This window comes from Sceloporus occidentalis, unplaced genomic scaffold (assembly GCF_023333645.1).
Source record: "Sceloporus occidentalis isolate IW3139 unplaced genomic scaffold, rSceOcc1.0.p SCAF_19, whole genome shotgun sequence".
NCBI lineage: Eukaryota > Metazoa > Chordata > Lepidosauria > Squamata > Phrynosomatidae > Sceloporus > Sceloporus occidentalis.
This window is the reverse complement of record NW_028316999.1, coordinates 10,475,386-10,497,398: the sequence shown is the minus strand read 5'-3', so window position 1 is coordinate 10,497,398 and position 22,013 is coordinate 10,475,386. Positions and strand designations below refer to the sequence as shown.

The 22,013-nt window shown below is 41.3% G+C and overlaps 1 protein-coding gene across 1 annotated transcript in view; it reads right to left on the bottom strand.

Annotated features, from left to right (window-relative positions):
- LOC149302389 (CD109 antigen-like) overlaps window positions 1-22,013 on the bottom strand; it is an 85,009-nt gene that overhangs the window by 50,439 nt on the left and 12,557 nt on the right. Inside the window, exons 6-10 of the mRNA XM_089482456.1 lie at window positions 17,994-18,022; window positions 13,401-13,631; window positions 12,510-12,635; window positions 2,182-2,221; window positions 1,112-1,196 (exon numbers count right to left, since the gene is read on the bottom strand). Of these exons, the coding sequence (XP_089338582.1) occupies window positions 1,112-1,196; window positions 2,182-2,221; window positions 12,510-12,635; window positions 13,401-13,631; window positions 17,994-18,022 (511 nt within the window). The remainder of the gene's footprint in view (window positions 1-1,111; window positions 1,197-2,181; window positions 2,222-12,509; window positions 12,636-13,400; window positions 13,632-17,993; window positions 18,023-22,013) is intronic.

The window sequence follows — 22,013 nt, the reverse complement described above, 5'->3', positions numbered from 1 at the left end:
GAGCAGGAACCTGGATGGGAAAAGAGTTTCCTCGCACAATACTTCAGCTAGCGGGACCAGAGCGGCAGGGATATATATATATATATATATATATATATATATACTGTGGTAACTACAAGAAATCTTTTTCCTGTCTTCTTCTTCAAAATAGTTTAAAAAGGGTCCTTCCAAACTGGACCGCACTGCTCCAGATCAGAAGGGCACCACTCTCCAGTGGTTACAGCAGAAAAAAAGGTGAAGGTTCTGGAGTGGTCATCGCAGTCTCCTGACCTTAATATCATTGAGACACTCTGGGGGGATCTCAAACGGGCACTTCATGCAAGACAACCAAAAACTTCGCATGACCCAAAGGCATTTTTCCATGACAAATGGGCAGCTATACCACCTGCAAGAATTTGGGGCCACATAGACAGCTATTACAAAAGACTGCACACTGTTATTGATGCCAAAGTGGTCAATACACAGTATTAAGAACTAAGGTTATGCAGACTTTTGAACATTTTTTCTTTGTTGCCATGCTTTATTTTATGATTGTGTCATTCTGTTATAACCTACAGTTGAATAAAAGAAATGTGTTTTGCCTGCTCACTCATGTGTTCTTTAAAAATGGTACATATACTACCAATTCTGCAAGTTTATGCAAACTTTTGATCACAACTGAATATAGTGTGAGGCTCATTTCTTGATATGCATGACCAGACCTTATTTCAACATTTCTCAGATGAATTGATGCACACATAAAGTTGATAAAAACTACTATATACACAAATATAAAAAATAATATATGTGCTGAATTACATAACATGCACATACAACCATAGTGTGCACCATGGGGCCAGCCTCTCCCTTATTCATCCAATCTGGGGAAAGGTGGGGTGGAAGTGCTGCTCTTTTGCAAAAGTGAGAGAGTAAGTAAGAGTGTGAGAGAGAGTAAAATTGAGTGTGAAAAAGCAAATTTGGAGGTCTCTGCTTTGTTTTAAATTTGTTTCATTGTCAGAAAATTAACAAAACTGGCATATTTCCTTAAAATTACAATTTGTACACATCCGAATGCACAAGTTGTAGTATATAACGTTTTGTAACTAAGCATATGTAAGGCTGAAAAACTTACTTTGCAGTAACTGTACCCTCTAATGGTCCACTTAATACTGAATGATGTAAAGGTGTAGTCAGAAGAACTTCAAACTTGGGTAACACTGTAGAAAAATATAATTTTTAACAAAATAATGCAAATTAATCAGTGTTCATTACAAAAAAAATATTACTGTTTAACTGTAAATAGTAAGGCATATGTAGAAAGCCATTACCCCTGCTCTATGTTGTTTAAGAGACATAACTGTTAAAGCATTATTGTGCTACTGTTCAAATTAAAATAATCTTTTTTGTCTTAAAATATTTATTACAAGAATACAGCCCTTACATGGGTCCCAGTGGGTCCATGGGACCCAGGCGACAGGGGTGGCAATTTGTCACCCAAAGGCATGTTTTTTCTAGTGCTTGTATGCTTTCAGCAAAATTATTATTATTCGAGAGGAAGCATATAAAAAGGTTGGGGATTCACATTTATAAGTGAGTTGTGCGTGGCTGTGGGTCTCGATAGGTTAGTGTGGTGACTCTGTTGATTTGGGTATGTTAGCGTGTGTCTGGGTATGTTGGTGCTGTGACTGGGTATGTTAGTTGGTGTGCTAGTGGGTGTGTCTGGGTATGCTACTGTGTGTGTTTGTGTTTCAGTGTGTATCCAGTTACGTTAGTGTTAGTGTGGTAGTGTTAGTGTGAGTGTCTGGGTGGGTATGTGTTAGCATGATCGTCTGTGTGCGAGTATGTTAGTGTGTGTCAGCTTACGTGTGTGGGGTATGTTAGTGTGTGTGACTGTCTGTTTTTCGTAGTGTGTGTTTGCATTTTAGTGTGAGCGCCTGGCTGTGTGTGTTAGTATGTGTGTTAGTGTTGAGTGTCTGGTTGCCTTATGTTGGTATCTGAGTGAGTGTGTTACTTTGAGTGTCTGTGTGCTAAAGTGGGTGTCACATAATAGATGTGGGCATGGCTTTGGTGGGGGGGCAGCATTTCATTTTTGGACCCAGGCAACATAATTTCTTGGGTTGGCCCTGATCTTAATGTATGGTTCCTCAGTACTTAAACAATGAAGGAAACCATGAAATCCCATCCTGACATGATGATACTTACCATATTCCTTCACTGTAAAGGTTTGATAATGAAGCTGCTCCTGTGGAAGATAAAGTAAAAGGAAAGTTTTTATCTAAAACATTTTTTTGCTGGTACAGGTCAGAATTCCACTGCACTACCAAGTATGCAGAATGTGGGAATTACCATTTTTGCCAAAATACTAAAAATACATTTGTGAGGTGGGGCCTCCATGGATGCATCCTGGTGCCATGTATTCTCCAGGTAAGCGATGCACATGCACCCGGCCACACATGTGATGTAAAAGAAATCATGATTTATCAGATCAGGCCACCTTCTTCAATTGCTCTGTGCATTGGCATAACTACAGGGGTTGTAACGGTCACAGCTGTGTCCCTTCTTCCTGTCTCCTCATACCGGTTCAAAATTGTTTAGAAAGGGCCCTTCCGACCTGGACAGCAAGGTATCAGGGAAAGCTGCAGGAGTGGTGAGAGTTAAGCGGGGGCGGGGGAAGGTGGGATATATGTGTTTATATATATATATATATATATATATATATATATATATATAATATATAATGTGTGTGTGTGTGTGTGTACTTGTGCATGTTTGAGCATGCACGTTAACCTGTGTGTGTGTGTGGATGGATGGTGAATTGTGTATGTATGTGTGTATGTGTGAGCACAGAAGAGCTGTGCCTATATTGTCTCAATGCACCGTGAAGAAGATCGTTCGAGTGGCAAAAAAACTGCAGAAGTTAGTTGCGTCTTGGGGTCCGAAACTACAATCTAGCATCACCAAAAGTTGTCTGGAAGGGCTTCAAGAAAAAAGCCTCTACTATCATCCAAAAACAAACTCAACTGTCTTCAGTTTGCCAGACACTACTGGAACTTCAAATGGTATCAGGTTCTATTGTCAGATAAAACCAGAATATAGCTTTTTGGCAATAAACATCAGAGGTAGATTTGCACATATGAGAAAATACCTCATGCCTATGGTTAAATATGGTTGTAGCTTTTTAATGTTTTTCTGCCAGAGGACCTGGATATTTTGTTATGCTACATGGCATCATGGATTCTATAAAAAAATATATATTAAATGAAAACCTGACTGCCTCTGCCAGAAGTCTTAAAATGGGTTTGTAGTTGGATCTACCATCAGGACAATGATCCAAAACATACATCAAAACCAAAACAAAAAAGGATTAACGACCACAATATTAAAGTCCTACCATGGCCAACCTGGTCCCCTGACCTGAACCTCATAGATAATCTGTGGGGTGAACTGAAGAGTAGAGTCCACCAGCGTCGACCTCGAAATTTGAAGGATCTGGAGAGATTTTTGGAGGAATGGTCTCAGATCCCTTGCCATATTTTCTCCATCCACATCAGGCGTTATAGGAGACGACTCAGAGCTGTTATATATATAATATATCTGATATATAAATATTGATAAAAGTCCTGGGGAGGGACTGAAATGCCAAGAATGGTGTGATGCACTATTCCGTATACAAAATAAAACATCTTATGGATATCTGCTCCTCTTTTTTAAGTATAAGATTGTTGGCTTGTGTCCTAGTTATTTATACTTATACACACATACTGTATGAACGTTAATGCACATGCATGACCAGCACTATGACTGTACAATAAATGTATTTATGTTTGGCACGTGTATTTGCACAACACAGCTGATAACTACTCACAGAATGAAGAAAACTTCCTCAATTAAGCATGTTTTTCCTGAATAAAGACACCCTAGGCTATGAAAACATCCTGATATACCCTGCTCTGTTAATCAGGATAGAGAATATCTGTAATTTCTGTAGGTTTTCTTAATCTTTACAGATAGAATCAGAAAAAAAACAACTTTATTAAGGTCATCGCAACTGTGTAATAAAGGCAAGCTTAAACAGCTCTGAAACAGATGCCATGGCAAAACTATTACCAGGGCCAGCCCAAGGCAAAATGCCGCCTGGGGCGAATTTTAAAATGCCGCCCCCCCCCCCATATCTACCCTTCCTCTCCCTGCCGCCCCCCCCCCTCGTACTTACCTTCAAATTCTTCCGGCACTCAGCATCACAGGCCGGCACCGAGACAAACAAGAAGACTCGCCGCAGAGGAGAGAGAGAGGGGCCCTTTCTCTCTCTTTCGCTTTAAAAAAAAAAAGAAAAAAGGGCTTGGGGGGGCGAAGTGCCGCCCCTTCAAAAGTGCCGCATGGAGCGGTTGCCCCACTCGGCTCCATTGTCGGGCCGGCCCTATTACCACATATGCAAAGCACATGTAAGCAGTGGCGTCGCTACAGGGGGGCAACTGCTAAATTTGGATCCCGTCTTTCTTTCTTTTTTTTAATTTATTTTTAAACGCCGAGGAGAGAGAGGGTGCGGCCCGAGTAAGATCGGCAGCCAAGGCAACCGATCTTACGCGGGCCGCACCTCGAGCCCGGCTACTTACCTGTGGGAGGGTCTTCTGTACTGCAAAGAGGAAGCGGAACCTAGCAGAGTTCACGTGACATCACATGACTCTGCTCCAGTCCCGCTTCCTCTGTGCTTTACCAGAGAACGCAGAGGGAGGCCGCGCCCTCTGCTGAAGTCTGTGAGCGGCATCAAGGAGCTGCAGTGCAGGTAAGGGGGTGGGGAGGGAGTTTGAATGAGAATGTATGATTGAGGGAATGAATCTGTGAATGAAGTGTGTGATAGCATGGATGTGTAAGTGCTGGAACCTAGGCATGATGGGACTGTGATTGCTGTTAGCAATCACACTCCTATCATGCCAAGTCAGCCAGTACATGCTGAAACCTAGCTAGCTGCCCCCCTTGTCTATGGGTGCTGCCAGCAGTATGGGGTCTGCACATCACTTACATCCTGTACCAGCATGTACTGGCTGACTTGGCATGATAGGAGTGTGATTGCTAACAGCAATCACAGTCCCATCATCCCTAGGTTTCAGCATTTACTGGTTGGATGTGTAAGTGCTGGAACCTAGGCATGATGGGACTTTGATTGCTGTTAGCAATCAAACTCCTATCATGCCAAGTCAGCCAGTACATGCTGAAACCTAGCTAGCTGCCCCCCTTGTCTATGGATGCTGCCAGCAGTATGGGGTCTGCACATCACTTACAGCCATCCTGTACCAGCATGTACTGGCTGACTTGGCATGATAGGAGTGTGATTGCTAACAGCAATCACAGTCCCATCATGCCCAGGTTTCAGCATTTATTGGTTGGATGTGTAAGTGCTGGAACCTAGGCATGATGGGACTTTGATTGCTGTTAGCAATCACACTCCTATCATGCCAAGTCAGCCAGTACATGCTAAAACCTAGCTAGCTGCCCCCCTTGTGTATTGATGCTGCCAGCAGTATGGGGTCTGCACATCACTTACAGCCACCCTGTACCAGCATGTACTGGCTGACCTGGCATGATAGGAGTGTGATTGCTAACAGCAATCACAGCAAGCACAGTCCCATCATGCCTAGGTACCAGCATTTACTGGTTGCCTGGGTATGATAGGAGTGTGATTGCTGTGTGGGCAGTGTGGACGGCAGGGCCGGCTTTGGGGTGCGCAACCTGTGATCTATGAATGTAATTTAGGGGGTTTTAAATATACCTTTTAATGCCGTGTTTTTATGTGAATTCCAATTGATCTTTACCTGCAAAGCTGGGTTTTTGCGTTATTCTGTAGATCCATATCTATATATTTCCATACATTATTTATGTATACCTGCAAATACAGTGTTTGTATGTCTTATTCAGTTGATTAATACCTGCAATGCTGTTTCCATGTATTTATTTGATCTATACCTGCGATGCTACGTTTCATATATTATTATTGTATACCTGCAAATACAGGATTTGTATGTCTGATTCTGTTTATTTGATATATATCTTCAGTGCTGATATCACAGGTGAATTTCAGTTGATCTATCCATGCAAAGCTTGGTTTGTGTGTTAATGTGTTGATCTATACCTGCTATCGGCAACTGGGGCTAATATTAATATATATGGGCAGCAGGGGCAAAAACACTAAGGGGGGTATAAACGACAATGCAGTGTGAAAAATCCATCCTGATGCAGACGTCTGTGACGTGGATTGTGTCCTGCTGTTTGTGTGTTTTTGGTTATCAGTGTAGCAGAGCCTGTCCTCGGGTGTGTGTGTATAGGTGTTGGTGTGGCAGAGCCTGTCCTGGTGTGTGTTTAGTTGTCAGTGTGGCAGAGCCTGTCCTAGGGTGTGTGTTTGGGTGTCAGTGTGTCAGAGCCTGTCTGTGTGTGTGTGTGTGTGTTTGGATGTGGGTGTGGAAGAGCCTGCCCTGATGTGTGTGTTCAGTTGTCAGTGTGGCAGAGCCTGTCCTGGTATGTGTGGGTGTCTGTGTGGCAGAGCCTGTCCTGGTGTGTGTGTGTGTGTTTGGATGTGGCAAAGCCTGTCCTGATGTGTGTGGGTGTCTGTGTGGCAGAGCCTGTCCTGGTGTGTGTGTGTTTTTGGATGTGGGTGTGGCAGAGCCTGTCCTGATGTGTGTGGGTGTCTGTGTGGCAGAGCCTGTCCTGGTGTGTGTGTGTATGTTTGGTTGTCGGTGTCGCAGAGCCTGTCCTGGTATGTGTGTGTCTGAGTGTTGGTGTGACAGAGCCTGTGTTGGTGTGTGTGTCTGAGTGTTGGTGTGACAGAGCCTGTGTTGGTGTGTGTGTCTGGGTGTCAGTGTGTCAGAGCCTGTCCTGGTGTGTGTGTGTGTTTGGATGTGGGTGTGGCAGAGCCTGTCCTGATGTGTGTGTGTGTTTTTGGTTGTCGGTGTGGCAGAGCCTGTCCTGGTGTGTGTGTCTGGGTGTCGGTGTGGCAGAGCCTGTCCTGGTGTGTGTGTCTGGGTGTTGGTGTGACAGAGCCTGTCCTGGTGTGTGTGTCTGGGTGTCGGTGTGACAGATCCTGTGTTGGTGTGTGTGTTTGGTCATCTGTTCCTGGCACTTAACTTACAGTAGGAATTATTTAATTTATATTTATCCAGAGATAAAATGCCCTCCTGAAGTTGTAGTGACTTCAGGGGACAAAACGTTCAAGCCCCTGAAATCATTTAGTGGAAAAGTTATTTATTGTGTTATAATATTTATTTCAAGGATTAGTTGCACTCAATTGTGGCTTCAGGCTTCCCATGTTGAATGATCAAGTATTATTTTAGCCCAATAACAAAAGTATAATTCCATAGCACATTATTTTTGGAAATTATGAATGCCCCCCCAGTTTGAATGTGATATCTTGTGTGCCCCCCCTATATATTGTTTCTAGAGTCGCCACTGCATGTAAGTATGGGAAACATAAAAATACATACTATTTCTTGATGGACATACGTGTATATTTACGTTCACTAACTGTATTATGATGCTTGTTTGGTTGACAGTTTTCTGCATTTTTACACATAACATGGGCTTATTATTATCATATTCTATTATAGTGCCAACAGATTCCCAGTGCTGCACTATGAAGTTGTACTTTGCATACAATGACATGTTTAACCAAACAGAAACATACTGTTTAAAGGGCACTGTATGGTTTCAAAGCCTATAGATCATTTGCTTTCAAACCGGAGCACACAAGAGTAAATTGTGGGCTCATGATTAATTCAGTCTATCTTTAAATCTGCACATAAATGACTGACCTCTCAAGACATAAGGGCGGAGGTGAGACCATAAACAATTTATGTATTTTTTCTAATGGCCAATATTTTGACTTCTGCAAAACCTGATAGAGATAAGAATAATCTAGTTACTTAGATACCAAGGATAAGTCAGCCTGCCAAATGAACAACAATTCTAAACCCCACATAACCATAACTTGGGAACTTTTGGTAGATGACATTCCATTTTACTCAAGCCACCTGAATATATCACAATAGCAATGTGCTATTAATAAGAACATGTTATAAAATGAATCATGAAACAGATTAAACAAGTTCAAGTTGTCCATCCAATCACTTCTCCAAGCCCAACATCTGCTATGAATTGTTAGTATTTTGGAATAGATGGGCGTCATCACTTTTTCTTTCCATTCACAATATTATCCCAGTTCTTTTAACTGAATATCACAGGTGAAGAGAGAAGCCAACTGGCCTGTTAAACTCTGCTATAAAAAAACAAAACAAAATAATAATAATAATTTATATGATGTTCCTGAAAAAAATTCAATTAAAAAAAGACTCTGGCTTGTTTGTTTTACATATTTTAAAGATAAAAAAAATTTCAAGCTATTCTGAACCATAAATAAGTTAAATAAGTATAATGGTTCTGACATTTCATCACATTATAAAATTGTTTGTTTCAAATGTGATACTTATGTAATATATTTCAGCATGGATCTTCACTACCAACTAATTACTAGCATATGCATGTCCCATCCCGTTATCGTAGGGTTTGAATTAATGATTAGAGAAAATAACAATACACTCTAAATCAAATATGTTTTCTGTTAATATTTGGGGAAACGAAGAGATGTTAAAAAGTGATGTGTTTTAAGTATTCACTTATTTAAAGAAATCTATTTTTTCCAAAGCACTCGAATCAAGAAGCTGCATATAACTGGAAACCCCAGCATTTATTGACAAAAATGCCAGATTTTAACAGTTTTATCCAAATATATGTTTTGTATTAAGATTTAGTGTTCTCCTCCTATGATATGGTGTTCAGTCAGCTAAATCTCCAGAATTTCTAAGCATGTTTGTGCCAGCATTAAGCAACCTATAGACTTTAATTGTAAATGGGAAAATGTGAGGTAAACAGAGCAATCTTAAAATCTCCCGTAACAGGACAATGGCTTTTGTTATGTTTTGTAGTATGTTTTTAATTTTCTCTGGATAGAAAGGAAAGTAAAGCAACAGTCTAGCAACAAATGACTGAACGATCAAACCACCCTTATAGCAAGAGCCTGCATATTCATGATCAATTTCTCCATTCATTATTATACATAGCTACATACTGTATATTGCACTTGCAAGTTTCTATCAACATTGTAAACTTTAGGGGAGGTAAAGAGACAGTAGCATGTCCCAGACAGCGCCGCCAACAAGTCATTTAAAGTTCTTTATGAGTAAAAATGAAAAAGAATGCCTTGGGTGCCTGCAGCTCCTCTCCACCCCTGCGGTCTAACTGAACACTAATTAGCTGCTTTAAACATGCATAGATACATGTGTTAGACCACTCACTACGTTTGACAAGCCAGCGCCGGAGTTGACTGCAGGTAAGTATATCACATGGCTGAAGATAAGTTCGGCCACACATCTCCTACACGGAAAATAGCTGGGGTGTGGGGAAACAGGTAAATGCACATAGAGTGATTCTGCAGAATTCTCCCATGCATTTGCAAGGGAGTGACCATAATAAGTGAAGTACTCATCTGTTCTAATCTAATACAGGAGGTCATCTGAAATTTAGAATACACTGCATGATGACAATTCTAAACCCACCAAGAGCTTAGCCAATTTCAATAAAGCACTGTTTGCTCAGAGACAAGAATAGTTCAACACAACCATTTACCATACAGGTCTCACAAATTGAGTTCATATATAAATGCCTCAGTGCTGGTGTCTTTGTATTTACTTGACAGCAAATGCATAAGGTGCTTTGGATATACCTTTTGCTATTGTATTAGAATTGCTCGAATTTTACCAAAATCATTTATTCTATTTCTGAGATATCTATATTATGTCTCACCTTAAACAATATGAATGATCTATAAACTACTTCATCATCTTAATAAATGTTAAAGTCTACAAGAGTTGTGCCTTTAATTAGAATTCATGATCATAAGTTGGGGTATGTTTCCATCTAGTGGCACCTTTTAAGCACCGCAACTATGAATTGCTGATTACAGTAACACACATTATATTATTATTAAATATTATTATATATTATTATTAAGGCCTGGATGCATACATCAAGAAAAAAATTATACTATGTTTCATATAGCTATGTTTCAAATATCATAATGCCCAGTGGTGTATTTTGGTTTTGTGCTGCCCTAGGCAAGACTAAACATGGACACCCCCCTAATCTAAAATTGGCCCACCCCTAACCTTAACCATGGGCGTAGGAACCCCTAAAAATCTGGAGGGGACAGCATTTTCCCCCATCAGATCCCCACTTTCTCCCCATCTCTCACACTATCTACCCCTTCTCACACTATCTACCCCCTCTCACACTTTCTTACAATCTACCCCCTCCCTACCCTCCCTTCTCACACTATCTACCCCCTCCCTACCCTCCCTTCTCACACTATCAATCACCAGCAATCACACTCCTATCATACCCAGGCAGCCAGTACATGTTGGTACAGGGTGGCTGTAAGTGATGTGCAGACCCCATATTGCTGGCAGCATCAATACACAAGGGGGGCAGATAGCTAGGTTTCAGCATGTACTGGCTGACTTGGCATGATAGGAGTGTGATTGCTAACAGCATGCCTAGGTTCCAACACTTACACATCCATGCTATCACACACACACTCATTCATATACTCATTCATTCACAGATTCATTCCCTCAATCACGCATACTGATTCAAACACCCTCCCCACCCCCCTTACCTGCACTGCAGCTCCTCGATGCCGCTCACAGACTTCAGCAGGGGGCGCGGCCTCCCTCTGCGTTCTCTGGTACTGCACGGAGGAAGCAGGATGTGATGTGATGTCACGTGAACTCTGCTGGGTTCCGCTTCCCACAGGTAAGTAGCAGGGCTCTTGTTGTAGCAGGGCTCAAGGTGCAGACCGCGTAAGATCGGATGCCCTGGCTGCTGATCTTACACGGGCCGCACCTCGAGGTCTCGCGGGCCGAATTTGCAGCGTTTCTATTGGGGGGGTTCCTACGGCCCTGGGGGGGATTTCTTCATTATCGGTCCCCCCGCATGAGTTACTGGGGGGGATCTGTCCCCCCTGTCCCCCCCCGGTTCCTACGCCCATGACCATAACTGCCCCTAAATTAACCCTAAAAAAAACCCATTAACCATAACTGCCACTAAATTTACCCTAAAGACCCCATTAACCATAACTGCCCCTAAATTAACCCTAAAGACTCCATCAACCATAATTGCCCCTAAATTAACCCTACAGATCCCATCAACCATAACTGCCCCTAAATTAACCCTAAAGATCCCATTAACCATAACTGCCCCTAAATTAACCTCCACCTCCTCTAACTTTCAGCAGCCCAAATATTAATATTATAAGGAAAGGGGCCAATCATCAGTGTGACTGCAGGGAGGGACTGAGAAGTAGTAACTGCTGTGGGGGCGTTCATGCATATATTGATGCAATCATGCATATATTGATGCAATGGCTTCTTTCTATCAGTATTCCCTCATTGTGTGAGGCATGGAGACCACCTCCTACCTCATTTCGGGGACCACCACCCCAAATCGCCGCTTCCGACCACCGGTCTCTCCACGACACGGCCGCACTGCCACGAGACAGGCCGCATCCTCAACCTCGTGGTCAGCCTCCGAAGATGAGGGGGCGTGGCTTCACCTCCGTGAGTGTGGCAGCCTGGCGAGGAGACGCTAGGGGGAAGGGAGGGGAGGTGAAGTGTTATGACTTCACCTCCTATCAGGTGCCAAGGGGGGGGGCATAGGAGAGGGGGAGGGGATCCTGCTATCTACCCCTATATAAACTCAACAGACACCTCACACAGGGCTTACTAGTTAAGCTGTGTACCTATACCTTACCTGCTCTTACTACCTTGAAGTCTCCCTGATTTTGACCCTTGCTTTGTGACCCCGATATTGACTGATTGCCGCCTGCCTCGACCCGTGGACTGTGACCCTATTATTGATACTTGGTGTCTGCCTCGATCCCTGGACCGTGACCCCAACTGCCCTTTTTTTGATTTGCCCTCTTGCATAAGTGTTGCTGGACTTTTGTTTTAGTTCCTGTGCTACGCTCCACATCCCGACCTGACACAGTGTCAGAAATTACAGCCGAATAACCAGTCTTCTGTATTCTTGGTCTAGGTATATTGAGGGCTTTTAACTTATTTGGATTTTCTTTTTGGTTACTGAATATGTAAAATAACTTAATTTAATGGGCTAAATATGTAATTGTTCAAATAGTTTTATATTATGATTCCCAATGTAACAATTGTATTCTGCTGTCAGTATATGGCTCACAAAACACACATTCTTCTTGTTATTGATTGTTGTTATGTCCTGATATGTAAAGCCATAGAATTCAAAGAGGTTTACTTTTTTTTTCACACAAATGTATATGTACAGATGGTTTAGGTCTACAGATGAATTCTTCTGTGTTCAAGTAATTCTATTCATTTTCTGGGATACATACAAGATTTGAGATTTACACAGTGTTTATGTGTTATGCAATACCATAGGGTTACCAATTTTATACTCACGTGCAACTTTACTTTTATTGACCAATCACCAATGGGAGGACTATCAGTTAGATATAAACTTTTGGACACAATCCCTAACTCAGTTTCTTCCTCTAGCCACTGCTCAATCAAATTTCCATGTGGGTCCTTCAAAGCAAAAAGAGGTTACATCACTGTATTATCATATACAATAAGATGGGAAATCAAAGATAAAATGACAATGTCCATTATATTTTAATAACTTTAGATTTAATAGAGAAAAAACAAAATGTTTACAATTGTTGGTTTCATTTACATTTATACCTGATGAAGAGCGTTGGCAATTAAGATAATATCCAATTTTCATACACTTAATTACCAGTAAAGTATATTTTCACCTTGTTTTCAGACACTATAATACACCGAATTGTAATAATTATACAGGTAACTCTGGTTTTTGTATGGTTTTAATTTCTTGAATAATCCTTTACCATGGGCTACAGACGATGGTGGACATCACTTGATGGGCATATTAAGGTAAGCTTTTTTGTTTTTTTACACTTGCACCTCTACCTTTCCCTACCTGGCTTACTTGGAGGTGGTGGTAATTTATGTTTATTTATTTACATTTTAACCAACACATCCCAACGAATAGTGATATATACATTCATACATGCCATATGGTATTTTGGATTTTTTACCCCTCCATCCAACTGCATTAGGGATGGGGTGTAAGGCAGGCATGGATGTGCACAATCCCTCATTTTGTTAACAGGGGGGTTAAGTTCTTTCTTATTTGTTTAACATTACTTTTCTTAGTATTTGTGGATGCAGACTTGGAATTTGAGTTTAACTAACATAAACGAAAAATATATATATTTTATTAAGGGGACATCATATAAATGCATGTAGTTAAAGTGTAATAAAACTTACCAAAATATGTATATCTATTGTAGATTTGTATGGTTTCAAGTCCATTGAAATAGCCAGTATTCGTATCTTCACTTCTTGGGCGGGTTTATAAAATACACTATTTGTTTCAATGAACACAGAGAAACTCTTTGATTTAAATTGGAGAGATGTGTTTTTGGAGAATACCACTTCATTGTTAGAAAATCCCTTTACATGTAGTTCATATTTGCCTTTAACACTATTCAGTGGAAGCTAGGGGAAGAAAAAAAGAAAGTTGTAAATCTCACAATTTAGTCTAGTAACGGAACAAAAGATCTGGGGGTCTACTGTTGTGGGTCGGATCTAGGGAAACAATTCTATAAATACAGCATTGCATATAAAATGTCTGTGTATTACCGTATTTGCTCGATTATAAGGCAAGGTTTTTTCAGAGCAAATGCTCTGAAAAATACACCTCGTCTTATAATCAGACTTCAAATAGATCTGACTATGAGACTAAGATCTGGATCTTAGTCTCATCCCCCACTGGTGCGGCACCGTCACCGGCGCGGGGAATTCTCTCTGACAGTCGGGGAAGGCCTGAGCGATGGACGCAGACAACCCCCGCTGCTAAGCGCACCTCCTCCCGGCTGCAGCGGAAGTTGTCTACGCAAATCGCGTAGACATCTACACGCTGCCCCGGCTCCATGACCGGTGACGCAGAAGCACCGGTAAGTTTGGGGAGGGGGGGAGTGTTAAATGGGGGGCATAAGGCATTTCTGTAGGCAGAGTGGTTTATGAAATGCCTTTTAACCCCGTTAATGCCACTCTGCCTCCAGAAATGCCTTTTAAAGGGCATATCATGGGGCACAGTGGCATTTAGAGGGTTAAAAGGCATATCATGGGGCACAGTGGCATATAGGGAGTATAAGGCATTTCTGGGGCAGATGTGCATAACGGGGGGGCAGGTTGGAAAATAGAAGGAAATAAAAACAAAATATTTTTCTCATTCATAGCTTTTATTTAAAAAAATAGTTTACATAGTTTACATGAATTAACATTTACTGGTAAAACTTTTTTCCTATAGGGTCGTTTTTTTCCTAAATTAATATTCAGATTTGGGGGGTCGTCTTATAATCAAAATACAGTATTTTGTCATTGGTCCATGGGTTACTGCAAACATATTTACTTTCAAAGGGAATACTCTTTGAGACTAAGCAATTATTAGAAAGAATACTTAGCCAGGTGGCAATGAGGTTGAGTGACACCACATTAACAGAATCTTTTTTTTTTTTTTTATTTCATGCCAAAGAGCATTCCAGTTACAAAAAAATGTAATTCAAATTCAATATTTGTTGACTTACAAGAAGGCCTTGCTGACTCAACCAACATGATGTCAACCAACAGTGCTGATGTCTAGCAGCATCATGTCAAGATAAAGTCTAGTTAGAGAAAATGCCTATACCCCTACTCTTTCCATCCATAAAACTAGAAGTATGTCTGAACCGTAGGCCATCAAATGCTAAAAAGGGAGGTGGATGATGTCAGCCATGTTTTTGTAATTGTGGTGAAAGTGGTGGGGGGAAAGTTTCAAAAAAACATGGAGCAAAATGCTGAGAAAGGAGGGAACAGTAAAGGGAAGTGAATAGGAATAAGTGAAATAGAAAAGAAAGGTCTGGGGGTATTAAGGGAAGGCTGTATAACAGAGGTGGAAGAAAAAGCTAAAGGATCAGTGGAAAAAGTCAAGAGATTTTAAAAGAAAGCAGGAGTGTACCTAGAGTATTTGGCACCAGGGGGGATCCCATATGTGGCACCCCCATACAAAAAAATGAATGTTGGCAAGAATATTTTTCCACAAATTTATAAACTGTATGTCAACTGGAAACAAAATATAAATCTGAAAAAATTATTAACATAAATAAATGAAATAAGTTTAAATAAATAAAACTTACTGAACATACCGTATTTGCTTGATTATAAGATGACCCTGATTATAGGACGACCCCCCCAATCTGAATATTAATTTATGAAAAAAAGAAAAAGCCTGAATATAAGACGACCCTATAGGAAAAAAGTTTTACCAGTAAATGTTAATTCATGTAAACTATGTGAACAATTTTTTTTTTTTAATAAGAGCTATGATTGAGAAAACTATTTTGTTTTTATTTCCTTTTTTTTTTTCCAACCTGCCCCCTGGCTTGCCACTCTGCCCCAGAAATGCCTTATACCCCTATATGCCACTGTGCCCCATGATATGCCTTTTAACCCTCTAAATGCCACTGTGCCCCATGATATGCCTTTTGACATATTATGGGGCAGAGTGGCATATAGGGAGGTATAAGCCATTTCAGGAGGTAGAGTGGCATATAGAGGGTAAAAAGGCATTTCTGGAGGCAAAGTGGCATTAAGGGGGTTAAAAGGCATTTCACAGAGCACTCTGCCTCCAGAAATGCCTTATGCCCCCCCATTTAACACTCCCTCCCCCTCCCTCCTCCAAACTTACAGGAGCTTCTGAGTCCCCGGTGCGTAGTCCAAGCAGCGTGTAGAGCTCTACGCGATTCGCGTAGACAACTTCCGCTGCATCACGGGGAACTCTGATCTGGGCTCAGACAATCCCCGCTGCTAACCGACCTCCTCCCGGCTGCAGCGGAAGTTGTGTAGGCGAATCGCGTAGAGCTCTACACGCTGCCCGGACTAAGCCCCGGGGACTCAGAAGTACTGGTAAGTTGGGGGGGCATAATACAGGAGGATCCAGGTCCCTGGATCTTAGTCTCATAGTCAGACCTAGTTGAGGTCTGATTATAAGACGACCCCGATTGTAAGACGAGGGGTATTTTTCAGAGCATTTGCTCTGGAAAAAACCTTGTCTTATAATCGAGCAAATACGGTATATGGTACAGTGACTCCTGTCACTATATACCGAGTCAGACATTGATGGTGGTACAGCATAACTCCTATCACTATACACTGAGCCAGACATTGACGTGGTAGGCCTCTGCACCTAAAACAGCCTTGCCACTGCTGCCCCTTTAGCAGCCTGCCTGTGCCACCTCTGCCCCTCTAGCAGACTGTCTGTGCCACCTCTGCCCCCCTAAACCGCCTGCATGTCTCATTTCTGTCCCTAAACACTCGCGGATTTCACTGGTCCGGGGGCCTGCCTAGCATCAATGGGTTTGCGCAGAAGTCTATGCGTCCCGGGGGCTGCCTAACGCAGGCCCGCAGCTTGCGCTCACACACTCTCTGTTTCTACACAGGGAAGCAGGGACCCACGTTAGGCGGTCCACTGGGCACCCTCCTGATGAGTGCCACTTGGGGAGAACAACCCCCTGCCCCCCTTTAGGTATGCTACTGAAAGAAAATAAGAGTAGAGAGGCTAAAAGGGTCAGCAAAGAAATGAGGGAGCAACCCTGGAGTCCAAAAGGTAGAAAGTATACAGAACTCCCAATGCTATATTTTGCATTTAAACTCTGATATCCTATGTGCATTGTTTTACATTTATCAACATTAAACTGCAGCTGCCACACTCTTAACCATTCTTCTAATTCACTTAAATTAGCAGCCATCCAGCTTATTCCACCAGGAATGTCTATCGTGTTGCAGGCCTTTGTATCATTTGCAATATAACATACCTTATGTTTGAGACCTTTTATAATATTGTTAATAAAATTTACATAGCAATTTATTTATGAGTCTTCTATGATTTACAGCGTTATATGCCTTCTAGGAAAAAAGCCTTGGGGGTGCAGCACAGCTTTCCATAGTTGCTTCATTCAAGCCCGCTAAAAGAAGCACAGCAGTAGACAGTAATCCAGGAAAGGTGCAATGTGTACATAATTTGAAAAGAGGGATGAGGCAAGGAACGTAAAAGAGGGATTAGGCAAGGAACGTAAAAGAAGGATGAGCCAAGGTATGTTTAATTAAAGATTAAGTATACTTGCTCAGTAGCTCACACTTAATTGTAAATTAAAATCACCGTATTTCGCCATGTATAATTCCAAAAATGTGTAAAATCAGGGTGCGTTTTATACAGTAGATGTGGATTATTTATTTTTTTCACTTACCTCTGTGTCTCTTGTTCCATTGAGGAGACACAGGAATCCAGTGGAGTCACGTGAATGTACATCACATCACATGACTCCACTCCGTTCCTGCTCCCCTGGGCTGGACAAGAGAAGTTCACTCTGAGTTCGAGCATCGAAGAGGGAAACAAAGTCTGCAAGCGGCACTAGAAGATCTGCAGTTTAGGTAAGGGTGGGGTGGGTGTATGAGTCAGCATGAATGGGGGAATGAATATGTGTGTGTGATATCATGGATGTGTAAGTAGGGGGGCAGGGCACAGGAAGGCTGAAAGTGATGAACATGTGTTGGCTGCTTGTGCATGATAGGAGTGTGATTGCTATATTAAATACACGTGATTGCTAAGATCAATAACTCTCCTATCATGCCCAGGCATACCCAGATTCCAGTATAGCTAACATCACACTCAACCTGGAACCTGGGCATGATAGAAGTGTAATTTTCGGGCCCCAAAATTAAGGTGCGTCTTATACATGGGAGTATCTTATACATGGGGAAATACGGTATATACAAATAATGAATCAGTAAAGAACAGTGTATAAATGGCTAGTGACTTACTTTTGGAAGAATCAGTGTACCAAAGGAACCTATTTTAAGAAAACAATACAAAAATGAGAAATATAATCAGACCAGGAGAGCAACAGAAGTTACTTATCCCACTAAGGAAGTCTCCCCTTTACCTTTACCAACAAATTTACAGCCCATATGTTTAATCTCTAATGAGCATGTATAACTTTTGTCTACAAACAACAGAATACGTGAGATTATGATACATTACAGACATTGGCAAGGAGTGCATAGACTCAGGAATATATTGCCCTTGTATATAGAGGGTCCTCAAAAGTGGACAAGGAATGGTTTGTTTTATCTCAGTTACAGCTTATGCTTCTTCCCTCTTGACAAGCTGTCTCTGTCAGCCTTATCATTTCTGTACACAGCTTCACCAAATTCTTACGTGTTTAACAAAATATCTTACGTACAAGAGGTATACCATTTAAAGGCTTTGTGCTATGTTGACAAAACATAAAAAAAAGAAAAAAATTTATTTTCTCTTCTCGGTATTTAATCATATGTAAACAACATATAAGCTTTTACGAAGCTCCTTGAGTTTCAATACAACATCCTATAAGCGTGTGCTATTGTGTCACATGGCAATTAATCGTAGACCTGCGCTCTAGGCCAGCGCCTACCTTGCCTATAGGTAGTGCAGGACTGTGCCATTGTCACACATTTCTTCAGGTATACAGGTTGTGTTATATATATATATATATATATATATATATATATATGTGTGTGTAAAAGGGTGAAGCCGTATTAGTCCACTAGACACGATGTCAAAAAATAGAGTATTGCAGAGTATGCGGTGATACCTTTTTTATTGGACTAACATTATATTAAAAAGACAAGCTTTCGAGAGTTATCCTCCCTTCATCAGGTCCGAAGCAATACTAATCAACATGATAGAGGTTACAACTTAAAACAAGTGATGGTATAAAAGAAGGATGGGGGGTTGAGCAGTGGCGTCTCCAGCTTTCATATTTAGGGGGGGCACATGGGGGGCCAGGGATCAAAGTAGGGGGGCCAATTATAAAACGGTACATATACACTATATATATATATATACACACACACACACGTTAGACGTGCATTTTTAACTACATAATATGCACTTATCTCTTTGAAGTAAAGACTGTGATTAAAATATGATTTCAAAATAACAGCTAAAGTGACAGTTATTTTTCATTCTTTAATATTAGCCCCTGCTGACAATATATATAAATATTAGACCCTGCTGCAGATATATAGAAATATTACACCCTGCTTCCGATATATATTAATATTAACCCCTGCTGCGGATATATATTAATATTAGCCCCTGCTGCGGATACATACTTATATTATACCCTGCTGCCGATATACATAGAAATTATACCCTGCTGCCAACATATATTAATATTAGCCCCTACTGCCGATATATAGTATTAGTCCCTGCAGCCAATATTTATTGATAATAGGCCCTGCAGCCAATATATATTAATATTAGCCCCTGCTGCCGATATATATAAACATTAGTCCCAGCTTCCGATATATATAAACATTAGTCCCAGCTTCCGATATATATTAATATTAGCCCCTGCAGCCAATATATATTAATATTAGACCCTGCTGCCAATATATTTGCCACACTGACTGCAGATCAGGGGAAGACAGTGATAGTCAGTGCAGTGTTCCCTCCTTCTGACTGCACCGTGACATTGAGAGGTCCTCTCCCCTGTAATCATCCCCAGAGTCCCTTTGTCCCCTCATTCACTAAACCATAGCGCTCTTTTACTTACACCCTGTAGTTCAGGTATAGATCAAATAAACAACACATGGAAACAGCACATGCAACTGAATGAGATTAAAAAAAAACTTGTATTTGCAGGTATACATAAATAATGTATGGAAACATAGCATTGCAGGTATAAACCAACAGAACACACAAACCCAGCATTGCAGGTATATATCAACTGGTAATCACATGTACACTCAGCACTGAAGGTTTAGATCAAATAATCAACACATGGAAACAGCACTCCAGGTATTGATCAACTGAATAAGACATGCAAATCCTATATTTGCAGGTAAACATTAATAATGTATGGAAATATAGCCAATACAGAATGACACAAAACCCAGCTTTGCAGATATAAATCAATTGGAAATTACATATAAACTCTGCATTAAAGGTATAGATAAAACCCCCTAAGTTACAGGCATAGATCACTGGTCACAAAGTGACCCCAAAGCCAACCCTGGTGTCCACGCTGCCCACATAGAACCTGACCAGCACCTAAGTTACACATTATGTCAACTTTGTCCCCAAACAGCTGAACGTACGCCGTTTTTGTCCCATAAAGACCTCTCCCTCCCAATCTATCTTATCTACCCCCTCTCCCTCCCTATCTGCCACATCTGCCTCTCTATCTACCACATCTCCCTCCCAATCTATCCTATGTACCCCCCTCTCCCTCCCAATCTATCCTATGTACCCCCCCTCTCCCTCCCAATCTATCCTATGTACCCCCCTCTCCCTCCCAATCTATCCTACTTACCCCCCTCTCCCTCCCAATCTATCCTATGTACCCCCCTCTCCCTCCCAATCTATCTAATCTACCCCCTCTCCCTCCCAATCAATCCTAACTATCCCCTCTCCCTCCCAATGTATCCCATCCACCCCCATCTCCCTCCCAATCTACCCCCTCTCCCTCCCAATCTATCCTATCTACCCCCTCTCCCTCCCAATCTATCCTTATCTACCCCTTCTCACTTCCTATCTACCTCTTCTGACTGTCTAACCCCCTCCTAACTTTCTAACCCCCCCCTTTGAAGTTCACTTACCTTGGGCTTGTCCAGCGGTGAGATCGCGAGGTCTCTGTATCCCTGGTTCTGCCGGCTTCACTGCTGGGCGCCGGATATTACGACATATACCGGCGCTCGGCTTGAAATGCCGGCACTGCGAACCAGGAAGAGGCCTCGCGGTCGTGGAGAAGAGTGAGAGGCGCCGAACGGTTGCTGAGAACTTATTCCTCAGCAACCGCTCGGCGCCTCTCACTCTCTCCTCCGGGTCTATTAAAAAAAAAAAAAAAAAAGACGGCGTTTCAATTGGGGGGGCACAGCATGATGTAGGGGGGGCCATGGCCCCCTCTGGCCCCCCCCTGCCGACGCCACTGGGGTTGAGTGGGGTGTCGTAAATAATAGGTCTGGAGGTGAGAAATGCAGAGAGGTAGAGAGATAACCAAGGGACAGAACAAATAAACTAGGGAAACCAAAAACCACAGTAAAACATCAAAGATAATAACAGCAATTAGACACACATTTAGATGAAGTTCATATGAAGTTCTGGTAGTGTGTAAGGAAACCAGAATCCACATTAAGTCCCTCTTTTATGGTGTTAAAATGTGTAATTATATATATATATATATATATATATATATATGTATATTACAGTTTTTGTCTCATAAACCACCTGTAGCACTAAGTAAAAGAAAAAAAAAATAAAGAATGGTATATCTGCCCCATTGTAGTCCGTAGAATTTCACTTCTTTCACCTCATGTACTTTTTCCCGCCTATTCCAGACAACACAACTCAGTTATGACATAATTGCTCTGGTAACAATACCTAAAACAGCTGCCATTACAATACATTTTCCTAAAGCATGTGTTTACAATGTAGACATATAATGATAATGTATGCTACTTCTTTAATACCAGAGTATTAAGTACAATTGTCTCAAAAAAGAAACAAACTAAACATGAGCATGACTTACCATTTTATAACCAAGAAGCATAGTTTAGTTCCACAGATTTAAATATCTTAATTTTAATCAGATTATGAATATTATTCAACAAAACATTTTTTAAAAATCAAGTGTGTTTTTACTCACATATAATAAAATGCATCATTCACCTACTTGCCAGGAAAGGGTATCCCAAAAGGCAGAGTAAGCACTTGCCTAGAGATATAAACCTGCTTCTTGGGCAATAATATAAGAGTTTGGTTTCCTGTGGATGTCATATATTATTTAAGTGTTTATT